Source organism: Desmodus rotundus, chromosome 4, assembly GCF_022682495.2.
Source record: "Desmodus rotundus isolate HL8 chromosome 4, HLdesRot8A.1, whole genome shotgun sequence".
In the NCBI taxonomy this organism is placed as follows: Eukaryota; Metazoa; Chordata; class Mammalia; order Chiroptera; family Phyllostomidae; genus Desmodus; species Desmodus rotundus.
In genome coordinates, this window is record NC_071390.1 from 36,411,740 (window position 1) to 36,436,495 (window position 24,756).

Here is a 24,756-nt window from a genome sequence, read left to right on the forward strand (position 1 = left end):
ATGATGGGATTGAGCAAAAAGGAAAAAGATTAATTAGAAGTTGTAAATCCTTGTCTTCTGTCACTTATCTCAAAATCTCAGTTAAGTATTGATTCTCAGAGTGTAAGGAGGAGGGATGTTACATGTAATTTAGGACTAATTTAAGTTAAGTTTTTTACCTTAGTGACCAAGTAAGAAAGCCGCATAGAGGATAATCTGGTGGCTTTGTTAAGAAGTGGGACTATGAGAGGCTGAGTCGTGGGTGACTTTGACTGTTGATTCTAACTTAATACAGAATGGCCTCTGTGATCTTTGTGGATAAGGAAAATGGTGAACCAGGTACCCAAGTGGCTTCCAAGAACAGGCTGAAGCTGGGGTCTGGGCCTTTCAAAGCTTTAAGTGGAAGATCTCATGTTGCAATACTACATGTTGGCAAAATGTGTGATGCTCCATCAGCCTTACCTAAAGCTTCCAGAAAGGCTTGGGAACTATCAACACAGTCACAGAAAAGTCAGTGAAGACTAATAGACATCTCAGACAGAGACAGAAAACCTTTTCTACTTAAAAGGTGACCAAGAAGACTGTTAAAGCAAAAAACTCTGTTCCTGCCTTGGATGACATGTATCCAATATAGAAAAATTATTGCCATTCAATCCTCTAGATTTTGAGAGTTTTGACTTGCCTGAAAAACACCAGATTGCACAGCTCCCCTTGAATGGAGTGCCATTTCTCACGATCCTCGATGAGGAGAGGAAACTTGAAAAGGTTTACACTTCAGTCCTTCTTCGCCTCTGAAGATACCCTCTCCACTGTGGGAGTCTAACATTGCAGTCTCCTTCAAACATTGTCGATTCTGGATGTTGAATTGCCACCTGTTTGCTCTGCCTTAGAGATTTAAGTTTCTTAGTGCTTTATAGTTTGTGTATATGTATTAATAGTTTGTATTAATAAAGCAATAAGAAGTGGCAAAATACGGCATTTTATATAGTGTTAATATGTTGAAGTTTTTCATTAAATTGGATCAAAGGCAAAATAGCTTTATTTTTCTCTATATGATCTTAAATAACAGTTTTTTTTTACTTAGTTGTGAAATTATATGGACAGTCATAATCCAGAAGAGTTCTACAGATATTTCTACCATTAGAACCCAGAAAGATTTTCATTAGTGTTACTTATATTTTAAACATAACTGCAATTAGAATAATAGGTTAAAATGTGAGCTTTCTAAATAGAACAAAAATTACTAATGTTTATTTATTGCCTTCCCTTTCCCAAGGCCATTAAAAGCATTTCACTTGGTATCTTCCCTTCCCCTGACTTCTGAAAGGCTTTAAGGCAAAGCAATTTAGGGGTTCTATGAGGTAAGGTAGGGAGGAAAGAAAAAGATGGGGGATTGATTTTTCTGGGAGTTTTATTGGAGAGGGAATCTGGTGAAACTGGAGCATGAGGGAAGTACATAGAAGAAATATGGGTATTTAAAAGTATTGTTCAAAAAATGAAGTTATTTTAAAATTACTTTTCAATTGCCATTGGGTTCTTCTAGCTATAACAGAACTTGAAATGAGACAGCATGGGTCAAAAATTTAATAATACTGGGAATTGTCAATAATTAGAATGGGAGTTTGAGGGCAGAGAGCACAATCTAATCTGGAAGTGGAAGATACTGCCACAAGGTGACATTCATTGTTTTTTTTGCTGATCAAGATTTGCTATTTTATTCTTGTTAAGGAACAAGTTATGTAGCTGATATATGACCTAACACCTTTTATCATATGAACAACTACTTTTATTTTTTTCTCTTCTAGAGCATTGAATTTTATGTTGGCTTGGGGGAAGGGAACATAGGAAGGATAAGCGGAGTAAAATTTGACCCAGGATGTCTTCCTACATATAAAACAAACTTGGCAAATCTGTGTTTTCTTTTTTTTGCCCTGCCATCCATCCTACTCTTAGCAAAAGTGATAGCATTTTCTCTTAATGGGAATGTAGGACACGGTCATTAAAGTAACCAGCTGTCAGATCATTCCTTCAGGATTTTAATATCAATCAACATAGTAATTGTTTTTTTCTCTTCTAGTGTTATTTATTGTTTTAGCACTCAAAGTTAAATTTATCAAGATACAACAGGTAGAAGAGTACTAGAATAATCCTTGACATAATAACTTGAAAGAGAATGGTCTTTAATATTATCTGTATAGGTAGTATAATCATTGCATGCTGTTTCTGCATATAAATTTCCAAAATGGAAAAAGGAAGCAATTCTCCTAGATTGTCACTGATACTGATAGATATTTAAAATTTTACTGGACTTTTCTTCATCAATACTTTGATGTCATCTAGCTTAAAATAACCAATATTTATTTTAGAGCAGAATTGATTAGTCATGTAGGAAAAATAGTCTATTGGGGCCTTTCAGATGGAACCTAACATGTAAGGCTAATCTTTTATGGATTAGAAAGATGGATCATCAGTGTTTTTGTTTTTATTCTGTGGAGAAGCAGAAATTAGAAAAGTAAATTGAAAATGTAGGATCAGTAAAGACTAAGTTCTGCTTTTTATTGGTAATATGACCTTCTACATTAACACTCAAATTACTTCATTAACAAAGAGAAATCTCAGAGTTAGTAATTAATTGAGTTCAGAAATATCTACACAGCTTGCAAACTGGAAAAATCTACTAGTTGAAAACTATTTGTGCATTGTTTTCTTTCAGGGAATAAATCACAAGACAGTGGCATAGCTGAAATGGAAGAACTTCCCGTACCACGTAACATCAAAATAAGCAATATTACATGTGACTCATTCAAGATTTCATGGGAAATGGATTCAAAATCAAAGGACCGTATTACACACTATTTTATTGACCTCAACAAGAAAGAGAACAAGAACTCCAATAAATTTAAACACAAGGTAAAACCCAAACACATATTTACATCTTAAAAACTTCCTAACTATGAGGATATTTTGAAAGAAGGAATAATGTTCTATTAATTACTTATATGATTCATTTAACACTGGGAAGAATAAAAATTATATGTCACTTAAAAAAACTCTATCCCTCTAGGAAACTTTGTAAGAAAGTGAAATACCAAGTATGTTGTTAAAAAAGTGAAATCATTACTCTCATACGGACATAAAAATGAACATATGTTAAAGATTTTATTTCACTCATTAATGAGGTAACTAATGAGGTATTATTACAACTAGTTCACAGAATAATCCAAACAAAAAGAGACACAGAGATCAGGATATTGAAATAAATGTGTGAGTGGAGGCAAAACTCTTTGGGGTTGGAGGAGGGAACAAGGGCAGGAGTGGAAGATTGTCCCTCCCACCGAATAAAATTCATTTGCATGTAATTACACAAGGATAACTGAATTGTTATCAGCTACCTGCAGATTACAAAGAGTTGTAAAATATCTTCTACAGAGTCTGAAGAAGATAGGCAGAAGGGTGTGATATATGTGATATAGTTCTCTGTTGAAGCACATATTTTTCCCTATAACTGTCAAAAGAATGTGATAGACCTTATAAACATAGGGTATTTGATTTAAAAGTTTAAGACTAAGAATTGCTTTATGTAACCTTTTATTTTATGGTTTGAGAATGAAAATTAACCTTTAGATATTTTAGAGATGTAACACTTCTCTGATATTTATTCTCATACTATATACTCAACACATAACTTTTCTATTACATATCTCCCTTCAGAAGTATCTATAAAAGGATAATAGTTAACCTGGTTTAAGTAGTCTTTCTTATATTTCAGTACTTCCACTGATGTCATGGTCTGTTTTTTTTATATTGATACTAAGGTTAACTTGACAAGTATTTTCAAAGTGCTGTCTTATCTTGTCAAGAAAGTTTTCATTTTTCTATATGCACAGTTATACATACTAACTATAGGTGAGGAAAGGGAAGGTCTCCAGTTCACTTCCTGGGCAGGGTGTGTAGGAGAGGCAACCTATCAGTATTTCTTTCTCACACCGATGTTTCTCCCTCCTTCTCCCTCCCTTCCCCTCTCTCTAAAAATGAATAAATTAAACCCTTTTAAAAATGTCCTCTCCCTTTACGTATAAAATATTTAGTAACGGGCTACTCATTAAATTATTGGGTAGTATAAATTAAGCAAATATTTAAAATACTAAATCTGTTGAATTTTATTCCTTTCATGTTTCTGTTTTATTTTATTATTTAGCATTAGCATCTTATTTTAAGGAAGATATATAAGGAATGTGCAGATAAGAACATTATACTGGAAATCAAGAAAACTAAAATCCAAGTGCATTTGTGCTACATGACCTTGGACATGTCTCTTGATCAAGTTGGGCCTTAGTTTTCACATCTGCAGAATAAGATTTGAATATAATAATGTTTAAATATCTTTAAGCAGGAGAATTCTGTCATTAGCTGTAGAGGAATTTTAATGAGTTCCTCTACAATGTTTATAACCACTTTGTTATACTGCTAAATTAACTTACGTCCTTTTTTTCTTTCTTCTCACCCTCTCTCCTTCCCTCCCTCCTTCCTTCCTCCCTTCCTTCCCTTCCTTTCTTAGGATGTTCCAACAAAATTGGTGGCAAAAGCTGTTCCCTTGCCAATGACTGTCCGTGGGCACTGGTTTCTGAGCCCAAGAACTGAGTATACAGTAGCAGTGCAGACTGCCTCAAAACAAGTTGATGGTGATTATGTTGTGTCTGAATGGAGTGAAATTATAGAATTCTGCACAGCAGGTAAGAGAAATAGGTACAAATCAAGAAAAAAAATCTTATGTAATAATTCCTGGAAAGCTAATTACAGAAAGAATTTTTTTGTAATTAAAAGGTGGTATGTATCACAGTCATTGGTGCATTGCCAATAACATTGTGTAACAGAACAAACTGTGTTGAATTGATTGGAAGGGTCTGAGGCTCGCAGCAAAGGCTGGGTAACGGTATTAAATTATTTCTTTGCTGCATGCATAGTTTGATTTTTTAAAGTGAAAGCTTTGAAAATAAATATTGATGCAGCTTGAAAACACACTCAGCATATTTTGGGAAAGCTATTTTTTCTCCTTTTCTTTCTTTTTTCTTTTTTATTGACAGAAACATCCTTCTCTAATTTAGGATAGAAGAGGCAGCTCTCCATGACTGTACCTCACCAGAAATGTTACTGGATTTTCTTCACTTGAGTGCTGAAAATCTACCTCTAACTTAGTTAGTGTCTTGTAGTGTGTGCGCGCGCTTGTGCACCTTTGATTCGTTAGAAAATTAACCTCATAGCTATTTAGCATTGGGATATCTGATGTGGAGAGCCCATCCCCTTTGATCTTAAACTGTACCTTAGTATTCTCTTACATTTGAAATGTTAGCATTCATCTCATTCATTTATCTATTTATTCATTCAGTCAAGAAACACATATTTATTGAGCACTGAAATAGGTGTTGAAGGGATACAAAGATATCTCCACCTGAACACATCTGTCATTCTCCCTTCTGTCTCTTAGAATGGTGCTTTGTTTCCTCTTTATCTAGGTGATTGTTTCCTTTAAAAATTGTAGAGAGAGGCTGAGCGTTTTACATAAAGGAGCTTGTAGAAAAAGTCTTAAAAACAATTTGCCTCACTTACTGCAGGTTGCTTAGCAACTTCTCTCAGCTGAGGTATCTTTCAGATAAACCAGCTATTTTTTTCCCCCCACAACCTAATACTTGCATTATTTTATACAGAATTTGCTTAGGCACTGCTTTATCTCAGTATGTTTTGTTGTTTCTTAGTCTAAAACTGAGTATAAAACTTCTATAGATATGCTGAGTGGTTGAAATTTAATTCTGTTATTTTGATTTTATCGTTAACCTTTTTTGTTTATTGTATGAGAAAATTGCTAGCGATTGCAACATCCTTGTTTGCTAAGGATTTCAATGTTTGAGACTAAAGAAAACATCTCTCTGTTAACCTTATTTTTTCTTATCTAACATGTCATTGATTTTAAGATTCACCATTTTATGTATCACATTTATTGTCAGACTCATGTCAGAGATGCTAAAATGTTTTTAAAAATACATTTTACAATAGATGAAATATGGTATTAATCATAGACCAGTAGTCAATAAGGAAAATAGCTGAAGATTTCTATAGTGTATTAATAGTGAGTAAAAAATTCTCAACGTAATTTATACCTATATTTGATGTGTCTTGTTGGAATTATTATACCCCATCAACTTTTTACTTGAATTAAAATTACTCTTTGGAATCCTTGTATTTACATCTCTTACTGCATTTCTTTCCACTTACTTTCATTGTGCTTTCCCAGGGAGATTTGAGTAAGACACAGTAAGACATGTACACATTTTCTTTGACATTGTTTGAATTCACACTCTTTTCCATAGGATTGAACTAAACCGTATCATAGTATTTATACATTAAAAAGAGCTATAATTTACCGTGTGACATAAGAGAAAGGTGTGAAATATTATTTCTTCTTTATCTTAAAGAAAACATTTGGCATTTCTACTTCTGAAATTATCTGTGTATGGATATTATCTATCAATCAATACACATTTACTCTCTTATATAATCTATTTAACTATATATCTTTTATTTCTATGTATATGAAGGAAAACATTATGTCTTCTTTTATTTACAGTGATCTCCCTGTTGTTCTTCTATTTAACTATACCCCATAATTCTTTTAAGGAAGTTATGGAATAAATAATAAGGAAAATCCATCTTTTAAATGTGCCATAATATTTTTTATAATTTATTTTGCATCTTTATTTCCATGAGTAAAATGTATGAGGAACTTAAACTGTTTAAAGTTTGTCTCAGTTTATTAAAATAATTCAGACTGTTTTACCTAAGCTTTATCAATAACCCCCACTCCTAAATTTTAAGAGAGCTGTTTTGTATAAATTATATTTTAATCTGGTCATCTCATTCACTCAAAATTTATTGAGCACATAGTGTGTACTACATACTATGCAAAGTATTGGATGTAAAACAGAATGCCACAGGCTAATCTACTTTTAGCCTACTCTATGACAGGTAAAACCCTGTGCTTACCTCATAATAAGTGATGGTTGTCCATATATTTAGCTCTTTCTTTAGACTCTGAGTCTTTATTTTTCAACCTGATCGCCTAATTTTGCATGGTACCTTGTATAACATATGTTCTAGTCTAAATAAATGTTTGTTGAGACAATGAAGCGGTGAGTAAAATGAGCAATTCAACTAGGCTGCTTTTATTTGGAAAGGCTTATAATCTTTGTAGATGAAAATTTCTGCTCACATTCTGGCATAGGACTTTGACAGTCATCCTCAATTTCAAAGTTGGTGAAAAGGTTACTTTGAGAGATGCTTTACACTTCCAAAGAGTTTTGTATTCCCCAAAACCATCAACTAAAATCCAAAGACCTAACCTCTAAAATACTAATTGTATAAACATTTGGCAACTCATTAAACTGTGACAAGCCACAATTTCTGCATCATTAAAAAGGCCATATTTAATCTACCCTGCCAACCTTAAAGATTGAGAGAGTAAATTAAATGAACATCATTATTTCTACTTCCTTAAGTTCTATTTGCTGTTGTTTTCAGATTATAAGCTTTTCTTATTCAATTTATCAGCTAATTGAAGAAAAGCTTGTATGGTGCTGATTGACATTACTTGAGTCATGCAGAGTCTATATTCCTTATTAATGTTTTTGTTTCAGGATCTTTCATTTCAAAGCATGAAAAAATGCAAGAGTATTCTAAAAAACGACCATAAGCCACAACAAAAATATTTTTGTAGAAAGAAAAATATGTCACACAAAGACAATGAATGTTTGTATTGTTAAGTTCAATTTCCTATTCATTAAGATGAATTTCTAAAAGTGAATTTTAATCTTCAGTTTATTAAGTAGGCAGTCAGTGCTTTTGGTAATATATTTTTAATAGCAGACATTTTGTAATTTTCAGACTATTCAAAAGTTCATCTAACACAACTGTTGGAGAAGGCAGAAGTGATTGCAGGACGGATGCTAAAATTTTCTGTCTTTTATCGTAACCAGCACAAAGAATATTTTGACTATATTCGGTAAGGATCAAAAACATATATATACTTATTCACTTTACTAAATGATATTCCAAATTCCAGGCTTAAGTTTTCCTTGAGTCTAGTTCTGGGAAGTAGCAATTTTAGCTTTATTTTCAAAATAGTTGATTATATTCTGGTTTTATTTCCCAGAATAATTAATTTAAAAAAAGATCATGGGATTTTTCCCACTTCATTTAGATTCCTTTCCATAATCATTTGTAATACCAATTCCTGTCTATTTGAGTGAAAGATCTTAAACCCCCAGGATTTTAGATTGATGAGCATTTCATGTACACACTCCTCTAATTCTCAATAACTCACTGCCTCTGTCTCATATCAACTACTGAATTTTCTCTTCCTCTTCTGGGTCTCTCTAAAACATTAAAAATGGGAGAATAAAAGAGTGATTATTTCCTGAAATATTATGGTGAATCATGTGGGATTTTCAGATTTATGCCTAAGTGGAAATCTCTCTTGAATTAATTATTCATGAGGACAGTCTCCTTTGTTTACTTTTGAATTCTAGTGTTTGGCTATTATTTCTGAGATAGCCATGTTTACCTCTGGGAGCAGTTTCCAAGAATTCAAAAGAATTTTAAGCAACAGGTAGTTTCAATACTTACAACCCTTTCATATTTGTAAGAAAAAATTTCAGGAGACTAAAAAGGCAGATGTGTTTTTTAAAGTGAAATTAAGTATTTTAATATAGTAAACCTATATGTGTTCTAAAACTTTTAACTTATAATTACAAATTATAGTAATCCCTATAACTTATTTTTAAAAGCCTTGTTTTCACTGTAATTCTTAAATTGACAGGATTGAATTAGAAAAAAATTAGGAAACTTTGTTGTTTGTTTCATACCACCCTAGTTTTTCTTAAATCAAGATCATGGTTCCAGGTTTAAATCAGCTCCAAGCTGTGGAAATGCAAAAAAAAAATTGTAGAGAGAGAAATGTATTTAGGCATCTTTGCTGTTCAAAGGAAGAAGTATTTTACAGTATCATATATTTTTATATATTTTGATGGCAAAAAATTCCTGCCTTCTGTTTGAATATCCTATGAATATGGAGTTTAGTTCATAACTCTTTTAGCTGGTAAATTTTCTACCCTTTAGTCTATATAACTCATGGTGGATACCATTCACTTAGAGAGTACAAAATGAGAGTTACAACAGAAATTTTTATACCTGTCAACAGTTGAATAGAAATGATCATATATACTCACCAAGAAAAGTATTTTTTATATTTAAGCATAAAATTTGAAAACAAAAAATACCCACTATTGCTATTTTTTTAAATAAGAAATACAGCAGTAGAATAAATACATACATCTTTGGTTTAGATTCCTGGAATACTGCCAGTGTCTATTTTAGGTGGCCACTAGAGGTCAGTGTTTCCCTGATTTTCTTTGTAATTTGGGTGGAAGATGGCCTGTTTTCAAGTCCTTGGTTATAATACTGGCTTCATCTGTTTCCAAAAATTCTTCCAAGAAGAGAGAGAGAGCATGGAAAATGCAAAGAATCATCTTATGTATTGTATATATAGTTATTCGAATATACTAGTTTGAAAGATGTATTTACTAATAAGGAAACTTATTTTTGTTGGATCGTCCATGGTAGTTGTAAAATTCTTGTAAATTAGGTTTTTTTCTGACCAAGAAATTTACTATTTTAAAGAACTCCAAGGTTTGCAACAGAACATCCTTTCCTTAGGGTCAAAACTAGAACTTAGCCATCTATAGGTAATATCAAAGACATCTTCTTGATGTGATATAGGATGAGCATTTAGGCTTTTAATAGTAGACAGTTGACTTTTAGACCCATCACCATCCAAATCTGTAAGTCACTTGCTTTATCACTATTGTACCAAGTACTGACCATTTCTTTTCTCTTGCAGAGAACACCATGGTAATGCTATGCAGCCTTCTGTCAAGGATAACAGTGGTAGCCATGGCTCTCCTATTAGTGGAAAGTTAGAAGGCATCTTCTTCAGCTGCAGCACTGAATTCAATACTGGGAAGCCACCCCAGGATTCACCTTATGGAAGATACAGGTTTGAGATTGCAGCAGAGAAACTTTTTAACCCCAATACTAACTTATACTTTGGGGATTTCTACTGTATGTACACTGCTTATCATTATGTGATTCTTGTTATTGCCCCTGTGGGATCACCAGGAGATGAATTTTGTAAGCAGCGCCTTCCTCAGCTAAATTCCAAGGATAATAAATTTTTGACCTGCACAGAAGAAGATGGGGTGCTGGTTTACCACCATGCCCAGGATGTCATTTTAGAAGTCATTTACACTGACCCTGTGGATCTTTCTCTGGGCACCGTGGCAGAAATCACTGGTCATCAGCTCATGAGTTTGTCTACGGCAAATGCAAAGAAAGATCCCAGCTGCAAAACCTGTAATATCAGTGTTGGACGTTAATGCCCCCTTTTCTTACTTTTATTCAGCCCCTTTCCTTCCCTTAGGAGCATTGATCATCTGTTGTCCATTTTCATCACCAGATGTTTTCCGCTGAAGCATGCTCATGTCGCTGGCACCAAAAGCAAACTGCCACTTTTCAAATTTCATTCAGAGTCGTTTTAGTGTTTCCTCTTCCCTGCCCTTCCCACTACTTTCTATGATGAAATATCCTGTTCTCCTGACACTTTATTGCCTAGATGCTGCAATGTTTTTATTTTTTCTTTATGCCAAACATAACAAAAACAATTATATAAACCGCTTTAGCAAAATACAAAATAACGGCTTATAAGTGGTGTTTAAATATGCATTCATTTTAATCTACTGAACAAATATTGGGATAACTCCAAACCGCATGAAGGGTGTAATTGCAGCATGAGTTAAATCTTGAAGCCTAGAATTGTCAGCACTTCCAACTTGTTGTTTGACAGTGTTATTTATGTTATTTATATTAGCTAACAGGAAACAACTACTGTGTTTCAACATAATAAATATAATAGAAAAATATTTTATTTGTATTGTATAAAATATTTACAATCATAGAATATATAGTTACATTTTAATAGCAATTGTATACATGTCACGAAACCATTTCCCTTATCAAAGATGTAGTTTGTAAACCTCAAATAGTTGTGTATCTGTCCTGTTACAAGTAGGTGACTTTAATTAAACAAATTTATGAAGGACATTATTCTGATTCGTAAAAGTTACAAAATATCAGGTAAATACAGCAAAAACAATAAGCCTCTGAAATAGTCAATATTCTTCCCATCCAGACTATATGAAAATGTGAATTTGCTCAACATCATGCTTAAATATTACAGAAAATAGAACTACAAATATGGCTGGTACAAGAGAAAATGTCGACCTTATTTTTACAAAAGCAAAAATAATAAACATGTTTTAGTACAAAATAACACAAAACAACATACACTAAAGTTGATGAAGCAAATAAAATATTCTGGCTTTTTTTCCAAGGTGCCATAGCAAACAATTCTCAAATCTTTCATTTTATACAGAATGAAGAATAACTATAGCTCACGAGAAATTTCTTTAACTTTACAAAGTATAGACCTTGGAACATTAAGAAAAATGCATATTCCCAATGGAAAAATAGTTATATAATCTTAGTTATAGTAAACAAAAAGATTAGCAATCATAACTATAATCACATTAGATATATACTGCAGACACTTATCTATCCAAAATACCTATTTTCAAATTTCAGTACAATATTTTATTTTAATATAAACATCTGTCAATCATAGACAAAGATAATTCACAAAGTACATGCTATCAGAATGAACTTTGGTAATCAGAAATGTAAAATTTCAATTAACATAAAATAATGTGCTATTTTTATATAGAAATAAAAAATTAGCAGTGACACATTTCAGTATATTTTAGGGTACTGAACGCCTAGCAGACATAGGGGACAAGGTAGTAGGTTTTTTTAACACTTAAAAATCTATTAGAAGTTTCAAATAAGTTGCATTCTTACTATCTGTATTCCTTCCTACCTAAAAAGCAGAGTTTCTTTTCCTCCTTTCATTGATTTTTAAAAATCATGCTTTTTTCCATAAATCAGCAAAAGCAATCTTTGGACACTAGACTTTCTCTAACAAGTGGCCCATTGAACAAGTGGATGCTATGTGTTATTTAGAATTGATAAAATATTAGGTGTTTTCTGAAATATACTGACTGTGAGTTTTCTCCTTGGCATAGAGTACATTGAATTTTATTTTTCTAATTATACTGTTACATATTGTATTTCCCCCACTTAAGTCTCTTCATCATTTATAATTACACTTGCCATCCCTTCTTAAAAATAGCTAATACTACCACTAAAGTGCTTCAGTTTTCGGTATGTCAAAACTACTTAGCAAGAATAGCAGAGGAAAATAAACTTTATCTTGGATGAAAGTTATCACAAACATTTCTGGAACTTCAAATTGTTTTGGCCACATCTTGCTTGCTGATTAGGACCTCTAGTAGTCTCAATTTGGCTTTTATGTGCTTGTATTCATAGTACTCATCTGCCATGGGTATCCTATCTTCCTTTTGTGGGCTTCTGCAAAACAGAAAATACCATCTGTTCACACCAAATCACATCATTAAAAATCCTTTCATAATTCTTGAGAATCTTTGGGGTAGCACTTTCCATTTGATTTTTGCATCACATCTTTTTTCTCCCTTCCCTTTCACCTTCATTCACTCCCTCTTCCATGTGTTACCACGTTTCTGTATAATAGTACCCCTTGAGAACTTGAATGTCATTAGGTGTTTTGCCAATATACAGTCCAGTACTGAGACATATAACAATAGGGCAAATGAAAAGGTCTGAGAAAAAAAACAAACACCAGAACCTTCAAGGCATTCTTTGTCTAGTCTTTGTCCCATTACCCATGCCACAGGTCCATGCCTGTACAGAATGTTCCACCTTTACAGTGATAGTTGTTAAAAAATACCAAGTAAAAATACCGCATAAATCATGCTAACAAAAATGATTTATAAGTTTACAGTAATAGAAGGAAAAAAGCTCAATGGCTACCTTACAAACATGAAATATTTAGAAGTTTTCTTGTAATTGTGTGTAGGGTCACTGAGAAGTTCTTTAAGTAATTTATGAGTCTAATTTCAGTGGTTTTCTTGGCACACTGGTTCTAAGATGACATATGGTAATGCATAGATTTTTATACATATGCATTCTAACTGCTACATGTTCTTGCCATTTACCTTGAATAACAATTGGGTAACATCTCTCGTCAAAACCATTTGCCTTCCCACAAAAATATGTTGCCAGGACATGTTCCCTAAAGGGCAGTAATTGCTTCAGGATCTCTGAAGGCTCTTATCTCCTTGATTGATAAGATAGCCAATTGCTTTTAAGACATTTCCACCCATGATTTTGAAATAAAAGGGGTAGAAAACATAGATGAAGCACCACAATTGCTACTAAGTATAAAAACAAATACTCTTTAATATTAGAGTGGCTGATAATGGGTAAATAGCAAACATTTAATGTTTTACCTATACACCCTTCTATTTTCCCAGTACTGATAAAGACATTTATATCTCTTACAAATAAAAAAACTAAGTCCTAAAAATGTAGTTATCTACTTGTGTTGCACCACTGTACACTGCCTGCAATTTCTAGTGCAGAACTCAGTACTCAAAATCTATAGACAGAGTTCCTCTTAAATGTCTGAATTATATAACAATTCCTTTGCCTCCATTCTGTATTATAGGCCAAACTTATATGTGGTATCCAAATACCACCTTAATTTCTGTAAATGTATCTAACTGAAGAAATGATCTAATTTATAGGAAAACATGAATTGAATAATCTTATGTAACTTTTCCCTGGTCCTGCATTCTCCATTTTGCCTAATAAACAAGAGTATATTGGCCAGAACGAAAAGCTTTGCTAGTACTTCCTGAAGCAGTTTTCCCATTATAGAAAACACACTTAAAGTGTTTATTAGCATAGTTCCTGAGTCATAATTGTTAATAATGTCAAATTTATATGATTATGCCTCTTGCATGGTAAATATAAAAGCACATTTATAGTACCTTAAAATTTCTAGTAATCTATTTGCATGGTTATTTTACTTTATGGATAGTTAGGCCTTCCCAATAAAATGTCTTATGAAAACAAGATTAAGATCCATATTTTGTATCCATTCAACTAAATGATTTTATTTTTATTATATCATCACTTTTGCATTTAGTTTAAGTATATTACCACAAGGGGGCAAACAACCTCAGGCAAACATAGACTTGTCTGAAGTTGGTTCAAGACTTGCAGGTGCAGTGGAATGCTATATGTAGAACATAACTAACTTTTCTGAATGTCAGAAGTAATGCTAAATACCACTGCATATCCATTAGGCAGGACTACTAGTACATTGAGAAGTTCTCAAACTCTTTAAAATAGACTCCTAGGTTCAAATAGGTAAAAATGTAAATGTAAAAATTGTATGGAAATTTTATAAAGGAAACAATGGAAATAGGAACAAAAAAACCAAGAAGTTATGTTTTATAGTCTAAGTTTAATAGCCACATAATATGCTAGATTAGTTAACACCAGCATTAAAAGTAACCTGCACTTGTAGCAATCAAGTAAGGAAGATTTCAAGCAGAAAACTAGGTTGGTTACATCTTTTTTTTTTGCTGAATACAAAATGTTTCTGACTTAGTAGTTCCGGTTTTAGAGAACATCCCTGAAGCACTGAAATGGGAACAGTAAGACTAAGAGGTGAGTAGACCCAAGCTTTCAAGTGCTTTAGAAAACAGTCTCTCTCCATCAGGGCACACTCATTTTGCTGCAAAGAAAGCAGTTCAGGAAAGGCAGATGTGTAAATGGAGGGGAATACCGAGGAGCCTGTGCATTACTGACTCCCGCCTCTGCCACCTTAATAACTTTGTGATTTGGGGGAAATTATAACCTTTATTATTATTTTTTAAGACTGATGTCCCATATGACAGCTATAGTTTTCCAAAGTGTTCCAGGAAGTCCAATCATTTCATCAGGATATCCAATTGGTTTGTCACTGTCTCTTCCAGGTGTAGACCAATAACCCGTATATATAATTTTGTTGACTATGCACCAAAATTTAGAGGAAACTAATGGAGTTCATAATGAAGACACTTTGGGTGACTGGGTTGACAGAGAGAGGACAAATAGAGAATATAGCTACACATTTATTGAAGGGATAGAGACAATAACTATGAACTTTTGACTAAATCCTGAAAAAATCAATTAAGGACAGATCCTGAAATTTAAAGGATATACTTAAATGAAGAATTATTTAATAGGAGAGAGAATAACTTGGAACTAAGTAACCAAGAACAAAGAAGTTATGTGGGCTAAAAAAAATAAGGTTTTTTAAAGGTTTAGATAAATTCAATAGTTATATTAATTATGGTTGGGATTTTTGAAGTTCTTCTTTTATTTTTTAGACTTTGATGGCATACTTGGTAGCCACAGCCTTCCATTAACATACCTAATAATAGCATTATTAGAATGTTGCATTAGATGAATCCTGGGGTCTAAGTCACTGTGACAATTGTTTATATCTCGTATAAAGTCACTGTTCCTCAAAAATTCTATCTCCCTCAAGAATATTAATCTAAATACTCCTCTGTGCACACTTACCTTCCAGTTTGTTTAAAAAATTGTTCTTCAAATTCTCTTAAGGCTTTCCGAAGTCTCTTCTTGTCAGCCCTAGTTTCTCGGAGATGGTCAAGAAGTACAGGCCTATATCAGGTAAAGTACATATTTGCCATAATTGAGCTCTGACATAATTGAGAGATCATCATAAATAGATTTATCTATTTAGCAGAAGCATATTGTGATACAGAAGTGTTTTGCCTAAAAGGGTGTCTTTGGATCAGTAGGGCAGATGTACAGCCATGCCATAGGGGTATGCACAAGCAGAGCAAATTACTTGACAAAAACAATGTCACAGGAAAGGAGAGAGAACAAGGACAGATAGAAGGAAAGCAGACTGAGTCCATTAAAAAAGTGATGAAAGTAAAGCCCATAAGAATGAAGGAGGGAGAAACATATTTTGAAGGAATACTCATCAGTATTTGTTTGGAAACTGAAGTGGAAAAGATTTTAAAGAAAATTCTATCCTTAATCTAGAGTACAGGGAGAATGACAAAACCATTGGGAATGAAATGAAGACCCAGTAGAAAGCTACACTGCGAATTCTGCCCACTCCATTCTACTAAGACAAGAGAGAAACGTCATATACTTTAGAGCAGGAAATTTTATCTGGGGAACTTGGGTGGGGTTTCAGAAACTCTGAAATTCCTGAAATTATATATGGGCATTTTCTTTAAAAAAAGAAAAATATTCTATTGCTTTCAAGAAAAAAGTCTAGCACCCAAAATAAGTTAAGAACAGCTGCTTTAGAACAACTAACCAACCAACCAACAAATAAAAGAAGAAGGAAAGGAGGGAGGAAGGGAAGGAGGAAGGAAAACGGATTTTCTGCTTCCAAACAGGTCACTCATCTGTGAGCTGAAATTGACATACCACCTGATTCTGCAAGCACACTAAAATCTCAATTTACAATTTAGTCCATAATCTCACCTCATATTTATAGAGATTCCATCCCTATCTTGGGGCATATACTTACATACTATAATACATATTTAAAAAAATCTCATAATCTGGCCTATAATATACAAACCAAAGGAAGGCCAAATGATCAAGAGGAATACCAGCTAATGAAGGATGATAATGATAACACTAATGAAAACCAAATAGCTCCTGACTGAGGAGCCATTAGTAGACAATCGGAAGCTCCTTTATTTACAGCCAAGGGGATTCTGAATCTGGAGAAACCGTCTTATTTAAATGGAACAGACTATGATAAAGGCCCTGACAACTATTGACTTACACGGTATCTCAATTCCTTTTGGTCCAGCATTTTCAAAGGCCCACGGCTAGACTGGTGCTAGGCCCTGGTGAAAAGATGTGTAACTGTAGCAAACTGAACATTAGCATTTATGGCATCTTTAGGACCTTATGGGGAGCCTTGGTTCCTCATGGCATTGTCTTCTCTATTCTCCAATTAAGGAGCAACCAGATTATGCTTTTAAGGCTACAACTCTCTGGTTGATAGCATTTTTTAAAGAGTCTAATAGCGCTTCTGAATTTTGTATGTACATATAAGTTACCATAGACCATAAAAAGGTGACTCCACACTTAGGATTCATACTCACATGGTGGCCTCATGTAAATTGGACATGGAGAGAGCTGGTGGTTTGATTTCTTTCTTTTCTTCTGGTAGCAGGACCCTTACAGGCTGAGTCTCATTAGAGCAGGTGAGGTAATCACCACCAGGAATGTGAGGTGCTGGATTTGGCAAAGAAGGCTGTTGGCTTCCCTGTGGACAGTCTTCATCAGTGTCCTCTTCCTCCTGCTTATTGTATGCAGAGTTAAATAAAGTCACAAAATGTTGAGTGCCTCTTGAGGAAGCAAAAACAGGAAAAGGAACCATAAATACATACCACAAAAACAGTAGGTGACCCCTATGCCTACTGAGAACCAAAAAGGAAACAACCAAGAGGAATTCTTCCTCAGTTGCATCAAAAAAAACTTACAGAAGTTAATAAGCAAAGAAATACCCATGCTGGGCTAAAATGCTCATCAAGTTCATCTCTGTTTGCCGGCCCAAAGAAGGCACAGACATCTAAGATGCAGTGCCGTCTGGGCTGCACTGCCTAGGAGTCCCTCCCTTTTAACCAGACCTTCTGGGCCCCAGCTTCATAACAGTTACATGGGTTAGGATGGCAAAACACATTTTGCCATTCAGAAATACCCCAAAACAGATCCTGCTGTGGGCCACACTCAAATACAGAGGATACCTAGAAAACTGAAAATTCAGGGAAGAGTTCTATGAAGGCCAAAGCAAAATGAAGTTATTCCTTAACCTATTCTGGTAATGCTTATCACAACCAAAAGTCTTTTTTTTTGAAGGGAATCTGAAAATCATACCCCATTTAAAATTATACTTGATGGGAAAATTTCTAAAATTATGAATCACTATTGTCTGTCTTTAAAATTGTGGAATTATAAATGTACTCCAGTGTATTTAAATTTATATTTGTTAATATTTATTCCATTTTATATTGATGTCTTGAGCAAGTGAATGTTTGAATATTGATGGAGTGTAGGATTTGTGGTGCTTTTCTAGTTCTGTATTCCCATAAATTATTCTTTATTAAAAGTAGTCTAACTCAATTTCAGTAGTCATGTTTTCTATTGAGATGAATTGACATATCTGATACAGTAAGTCAAATGGTACCAAAAACAAATGTTGCATTATATCAAGTAATGTACTGTCAATTTTCTTATTAAATGAAAAAAATTAACTAACACATAGCATAGAAAGGCTGTCTAGCTCTGTTGTAAATTAGATAATGCCAAACTGAATCCGTGGTTTGTTCCCATCCAACCAAAGGAAACAAATGTTAAAACTGGCTTCAAAAATACAATTGCCATATATTTCTGCTTCATAATTGTTTCGATCATCAGCCACACTGTTGAGTAGAGTATTGGGGTTCAGGGAGACCACATTTCTACTTTTTGAAAATAACTGGTCTTGTTAGCAGCACATGCTGCCAAGAAGGCTCCTTTATAACTTTCATAGTGCTGCCTCCCTAGCTAAACATAATACAAAGCACAAGTTCAGGTTTCTAGTTAATGAAAGCATCTTGACTTACAATTGTTGGAATCAGGGAAGGCGTTGACAAGATTTGCTTGATAATTCTGCATCGATCATAAAGAGGCTTTATGAGGTTCTTGTCTTGCTTAGTTACCTGAAAAGACATGAAATGAATCACTGTTCCTTTCTTACATATTTCTAGCAGGCCAAAAAAAAATTCTGAATCCTCAAAGTAAGGGATTATAAAAAAATAATGCAATAGTAATTAGAAAAGGGGAGATCATTTATAAGATACATGTTTATACCATGTATCTTATAAATATCTTATAAAGGGGAAATCAAGTATAAAGCACATGCCAGTTTGCTCCTAGGATAAGTTTCTTAAAGGACAGGCCCATGTAAGGAGATGTTTTTAAAGCTTTTTGAAGGAGTCCTCAATGAGTAAATGGTAAGAAGCCTGTTCTTTAATTACTTCTTTATTTAAAAAAAAATAATGGGTAATCAAGACCTATTGATCTATCTTCTGAAATGCATTTTATCTGGACTTTTGTGATTATATTCACAAACACCAGCCTCGCTCCGGTCTTCATCACTATATCCTTGCATTTATATACTAGCTTATTGGCTAGCTCTGACATCAAAACTATTTTGGATAAAATATAACCCTGATACCAAAACCTGGCAAGGATAACACAAAATAAGAAAATTATAGACCAATATCTCTGATGCATACAGATGTAAAAATCCTAAACAAAATACTAGCAAACTGGATACAACAATACATTAAAAAATAATGCATCCTGATCAAGTGGGGACCATTCCAGGGCCACAGGGATGGTTCAACATATGCATATCAATCAATGTGATACACCCCATTAACAAAGCAAAGGATAAAAATCACATGATCTAATCAATGGATGCAGAATAAGAATTAGATAAGATATATCATCCATTCATGATTAAAACAATAATATGGGTACATTGGGAAGTACCTCAACATAACAAAGGCCATATATGACAAACCCTCAGCTAATATCGTACTCAGTGGTGAAAAACTGAAAGCTTTTCCTCTAAAATCAGGAACAGGACAAGGATGTCTACTCTCACCAATTTTATTCAATATGGTTCTGGAAGTCCTAGCTAGAGCACTCAGGCAAGAGAAAGAAATAAAAAGCCTCCAAATTGGGAATAGAACAGTAAAAGTCACTTTTTGCTGATAATATGACCATATATATATATATATATATCTTTAAGGGTAAATATACATTTTATATATTTATATTTTATGTATAGTTATGTTTTATATTATATATTTATATATCTTTAAGGATAAATATAAATATAGATATATTTATATCAGAAAAAGAAATTTTAAAAATTCCTTTTTTCAATTATAACACAAAGGATGCAACACCTAGGAATAAACTTAACAAAGGATGTAAAGGACCTATATACTGAAAACTACAAAGCATTATTAAAAGAGATTTAAAAAGACAATGAGGCCACGGCTGGGTAGCTCAGTTGGTTAGAGCATTGTGCTGCCATGCTAAAGTTGCATGTTTGATGTCCAGTCAGGGTGCTCACAAGAAGCAACCAATGGATGTATAAATAAATAGAACAACAAACTGAGGTCTTTCTCTTTCTCAAATCAATTTTTAAAAAGATACAATGAAATGGAAATATATTCCATGTTCATGGATTAGAAGAATCAACATAGTTAAAATGTCCATACTACACAAAGCAATGTACAGATTTAATACAATCACCATCAAAATCCCAATAACATTTTTTAAAGAAACAGAACAAAAAATCATCAGATTTGTATAGAACCACAGAAGACCCTGAAAAGCTAAAGCAATCCTGAGAAAAAAGAACAGACCCAGAGGTATCACACTATCTGAGTTCACATTATACTACACAGTAACAGTAATCAAAACAGCATGAAACTGACAGAAAAGCACACACAAAGACCAATGGAACAGAACTGAAAGCCCAGAAATAAAACCTCATGTATATATGCAAATTACCTTTGACAAAGGAGCCAAAACACACAATAGAGGAAAAGAAAGCCTCTTCAATAAATGGTGCTGGGAAAATTGGAAAGCCGCATACAAAAGAATGAAACTAGACTGCAGTTTGTTCCCATGTACAAAAACTAACTCAAAATGGGTCAAGACTTAAATATAGGATCTGAAACAATAAATTACATAGAAGGAAACATAGGTACTAAACTTATGGACCTTGGTCTTAGAGAAGATTTTACGAATTTGACACCAAAGGCAAGGAAAGTAAAGTAAAAAATAAATGAATGGGACTATATCAAATTAAAAAGTTTCTGCACAGCAAAAAAACAAAACCTGCCAACAAAACAAAAAGGCAACCAACTGAATGGGAGATGATATTGGCAAACAATGACTCTGACAAGGGGTTAATATCTAAAATACATAAATTCATACAATTCAACACCAAACTATCCAAGTAAAAATGAGCAGAGGACCTGAACAGACACTTCACCAGAAGACATACAAATGGCCAAAAGATGTATGAAAAGATGCTCATCTTCACTAGCTATTAGGGAAGTGCAAATAAAAACTACCTCATGCCTGTTAGAATGGCTATTATCAACAAGACAAGTAATAACAAGTGTTGGAGAAGTTGTGGAGAAAAAGGAACCCTCATTCGCTGATGGTGGGAAGGTAAAGTGGTACAGACACTATGGAAAACAGTATGGCAATTCCTCAAAAAATTAATGATAGAATTACCATATGACCCAGCAACCCCTCTTCTGGATATCTACCCAAAACTGGAAAACATTTACTCACAAAAATATATACACCCCTATGTTCATTGCAGCAGTATTTGCACTGACCAAGACATGGAAACAACCAAAGGGTCCTTTGATTATAGGATAAAGAAGATGTGGTACATATACTTGTATACTATGGAATATTAGCCATAAGAAAAGGTGAAATGCATTTGCAGCAACATAGATGGACCTTGAGAATACCATGCTAAGCGAAATAAAAAAGCTAAGAACCATGTGATTTCACTTTTATGAGGGATGTAAAACTGAAACTGTTTCATAGACACAGACAACAGTATGGTGGTTACCACAGGGAAGGGGGTTGGGGGTATGAAAGGTAAAGAGAGACAAATATATGGTGACGGAAGATGATTTGACATCGGTGGTGGGCACACAATGCAATATACAGATCAAGTAGAAATCTACACTTGAAACCTATATAATCTTATTAACCAGTGTCACCCTCAGAAACCTATATAATCTTATTAACCGATGTCATCCTCATAAATTTAATAAAATCAAAAAATACATAAAATATATTAAAGGGATGAAAAGTGCAATCTAATAAGGAAAATCTCAAATGCTAATGAGCTCACGGATGATTCCAAATAATACTAGCTACTTAGAAAATTTGCAGTCCTCTCTTTGGTTCTGTTTTGGCTTCTGGACTCCCTCTTAGGACCCACTTTGTAGCTGAGTAGCCACTTCATGGTTGACTATGTTAAAGCTCTCCCAGGAACAATATTGCAAGCTTTCGATATCAAGGCCTATATGCTGGCACAGAGGCTCTCTATTTAAAGGGCCTAACATTAGCCCACTGCATAATTAGGTTTATCTGAACGTGCTTCTGGCACTTATTAAATTGTTCAACAAATACATTATTTTAGATAATGAACATAAATTGCCATTTAAATAAAGATGACATTTAAAGAACTCAGAGATTTTTCTTTGATCTTCAGACTCTCATTTGCATGTGCCTGTTTTATTTAGATGGTTAGTTTTCCCAGGACTTGAGGCATTTTGTAGGGCATGGAATTTTCAGTGCTAAAAACAGCAAAGTCCAGGGAAACCTCCAGGGTTGGTTACTCCATTCATCAAATGTCTTAAAATTAACATGTCGCAGAAAAGCCTCTTGAGTTTTCATACCCACTCCCAATGACCCATCACCAACTTGGATGCTTCCTTACCTTCACTTTCTCCAACCCAGTAATTCATCACATCCTTTCACTTCTTTACCCAAAATATATTTTGAATATGTCTATTTCTTTTCATCACCAAGGTCACTATGCTCATCCAAAACACCATTTTATCCTCCCTTTTCCACTCTTTTCCCCTATGATTTATTCTCCACACAGCAATCAGAAAGATTGTTTAAATGTAAATCACACCAAGTCACTTTCCTGCTTGGAACCATTCAACAGGTTCCCAATACTTTCTATAGCCTCAAAGGTCCTGTGGGATGGACCAGGGTCTGTCTTTCTGAGTTCATCTCATGCCATCCTGTGCACTGACCCTGAGACCTGAGAATCACAAGTACGCAGAGCTCTTCCTTCAAGGCCTTTATACTTGCCGTTCCACCTATCTAGAATGTTCTTTGCTGCTCTCTTAGCCTGATAATTCTTTTTCATTAAATGTCACCTGTTGTTCTTCCTAATTACTCTGTTAAAGGACACACTTTATCTATCTCTCCTATTATATCATCTGTCTAACTTACACAATACTTACGAAAACATTAAATGATTTTATCTGAGTTGTTTATTTTTTGTTGTATCCAAACCCCTAGAAGAATATGAGCCCCCTGAGAGTAGTGATTTCCCCATGACTTCTATATCTTATTTTTTATAGACAGCACGTATCATAGTTCACAATACATAGTAGGCACTCAAATCTTAACTGCCCACCAGTCACCAGGTTATCTCCCTTTATTGTCATCATGATTGCATGAGTAAGTATCACCGGTATTTTATAAATGAGGAAGTTGTATCTCAGAGAATTATTTTACTTGCCAAGTATACATGGTTAGAAATGGCTCATTCAAGTGCTGAGTCCTGCTTTGAGTCTATTACACCAGTCTCAACTCATCCCTCAGTGTCCTAGGCAATTGAGTAGAGAGAGCATAGAATTAGGACTTTGGTGTTGGCCAAGCTGTTTTTACAGGTGTGGTCAAGGTAACTATAAAATGCAAGAAATTCCATCAGAGGCACTGGAGGATGGAAAATCACAGATGTGTTATTCACTTGCCCACTGGCTATCTCAAAAGTCTAGAATATTTGTAGGAGAGGGGATAAGTTAGCTGAGTGGATGAAAACCTTGTATTCACTCTATAAATTGGTTGTTTTATAAGTCTAAAACTATTTCATAAAGGTAGGGGTGGCCAAGCGCCTATTTCTATTAATACCATGTCCCAATGCAATGGACTAGTCCAGGGGCATATGGTAGCCTTTTGGGATTTGGCATATGTTGTCATCGTGTGACTAAGACCAGATAATGTACAATAGAACAGGTAGAGGTAACATTTGCCTCAGGAAGACTTCATTCCAAAATTAATATGCTAGTTTGTTCACTGTCCATTCACTCAGGGAACATTTATTCAATACCTATGTATAGACACTGTAGAATCATGAGCACTAGACAGCCCTTCTATTCAAGTTTAAACTACAGTACAAGAGACAAAATGGCATAGAGCACAGTTAGAGCTATGATAGAGTAGCTACAACTCTTACTCAAGAAATGAAGGGCAACCACACCACCCTTAGAGTTGAGACAGGAAGGATCATAAAGCAGGTTCACTGGCATAAGTGAAATGTAGCACAGATAAGTAGGACGAGGAGGGATTAACCAGGTAAATGCTAATTGCTCACATCTTCTTCATTATAAAATATAATAAATTTTTCCTTTGCGTTCCAGACTCATATATCCAAATGCCTAATTGACAACTCTATCTGGATGCCCCACAGAGATTCCTAAACTAAGATGTCTAAAGCTGAAGACTTCAGACATCTTACCTAATACTTCTTGAGAAACTCTACCTCTCTATCTTATATAAAATTCCAAGCTACTGTCTTTATTATGTATACCTATCCCTGCTTTATTATTTTTAATGAAACATTGCAAAATGGGATCATAATCCTAGTTTGGGGTTCATTTGCTAATTTATCATGGGAAACGGGGGGGAGAAAGTGATATGATATACCCCGGTGTCTTTGCCATTTGCTTCCCATCAACAGGCAGCACTATAACCTCCAGAATGGCAATCCATCGTGGAATCATG

At 34.2% G+C, this 24,756-nt stretch overlaps 2 protein-coding genes and 1 pseudogene across 5 annotated transcripts in view; 2 read left to right on the plus strand and 1 right to left on the minus strand.

Annotated features, from left to right (window-relative positions):
* PHYHIPL (phytanoyl-CoA 2-hydroxylase interacting protein like) overlaps positions 1-11,006 on the plus strand; it is a 45,905-nt gene extending 34,899 nt beyond the window's left edge. The window contains exons 2-5 of the mRNA XM_024561273.3: positions 2,693-2,889; positions 4,538-4,712; positions 7,915-8,032; positions 9,929-11,006. Of these exons, the coding sequence (XP_024417041.2) occupies positions 2,693-2,889; positions 4,538-4,712; positions 7,915-8,032; positions 9,929-10,463 (1,025 nt within the window). The 3' untranslated portion in view covers positions 10,464-11,006. The remainder of the gene's footprint in view (positions 1-2,692; positions 2,890-4,537; positions 4,713-7,914; positions 8,033-9,928) is intronic.
* On the plus strand, positions 276-877 carry LOC112305516 (securin-like; annotated as a pseudogene).
* Positions 10,988-24,756, minus strand: part of FAM13C (family with sequence similarity 13 member C) — a 124,579-nt gene continuing 110,810 nt past the window's right edge. For 2 of the 4 annotated variants that reach the window (XM_024561270.4, XM_024561268.3), the window contains 4 exons: positions 18,741-18,836; positions 17,238-17,437; positions 15,658-15,759; positions 10,988-12,570 (listed from right to left, as the gene is read on the minus strand). In XM_024561270.4, the coding sequence (XP_024417038.2) occupies positions 12,447-12,570; positions 15,658-15,759; positions 17,238-17,437; positions 18,741-18,836 (522 nt within the window). In that variant the 3' untranslated portion in view covers positions 10,988-12,446. Of the gene's footprint in view, positions 12,571-15,653; positions 15,760-17,237; positions 17,438-18,740; positions 18,837-24,756 lie in introns of those variants that run through there. The other 2 variants (XM_045196034.3, XM_053922136.1) reach the window with 2 other exon arrangements.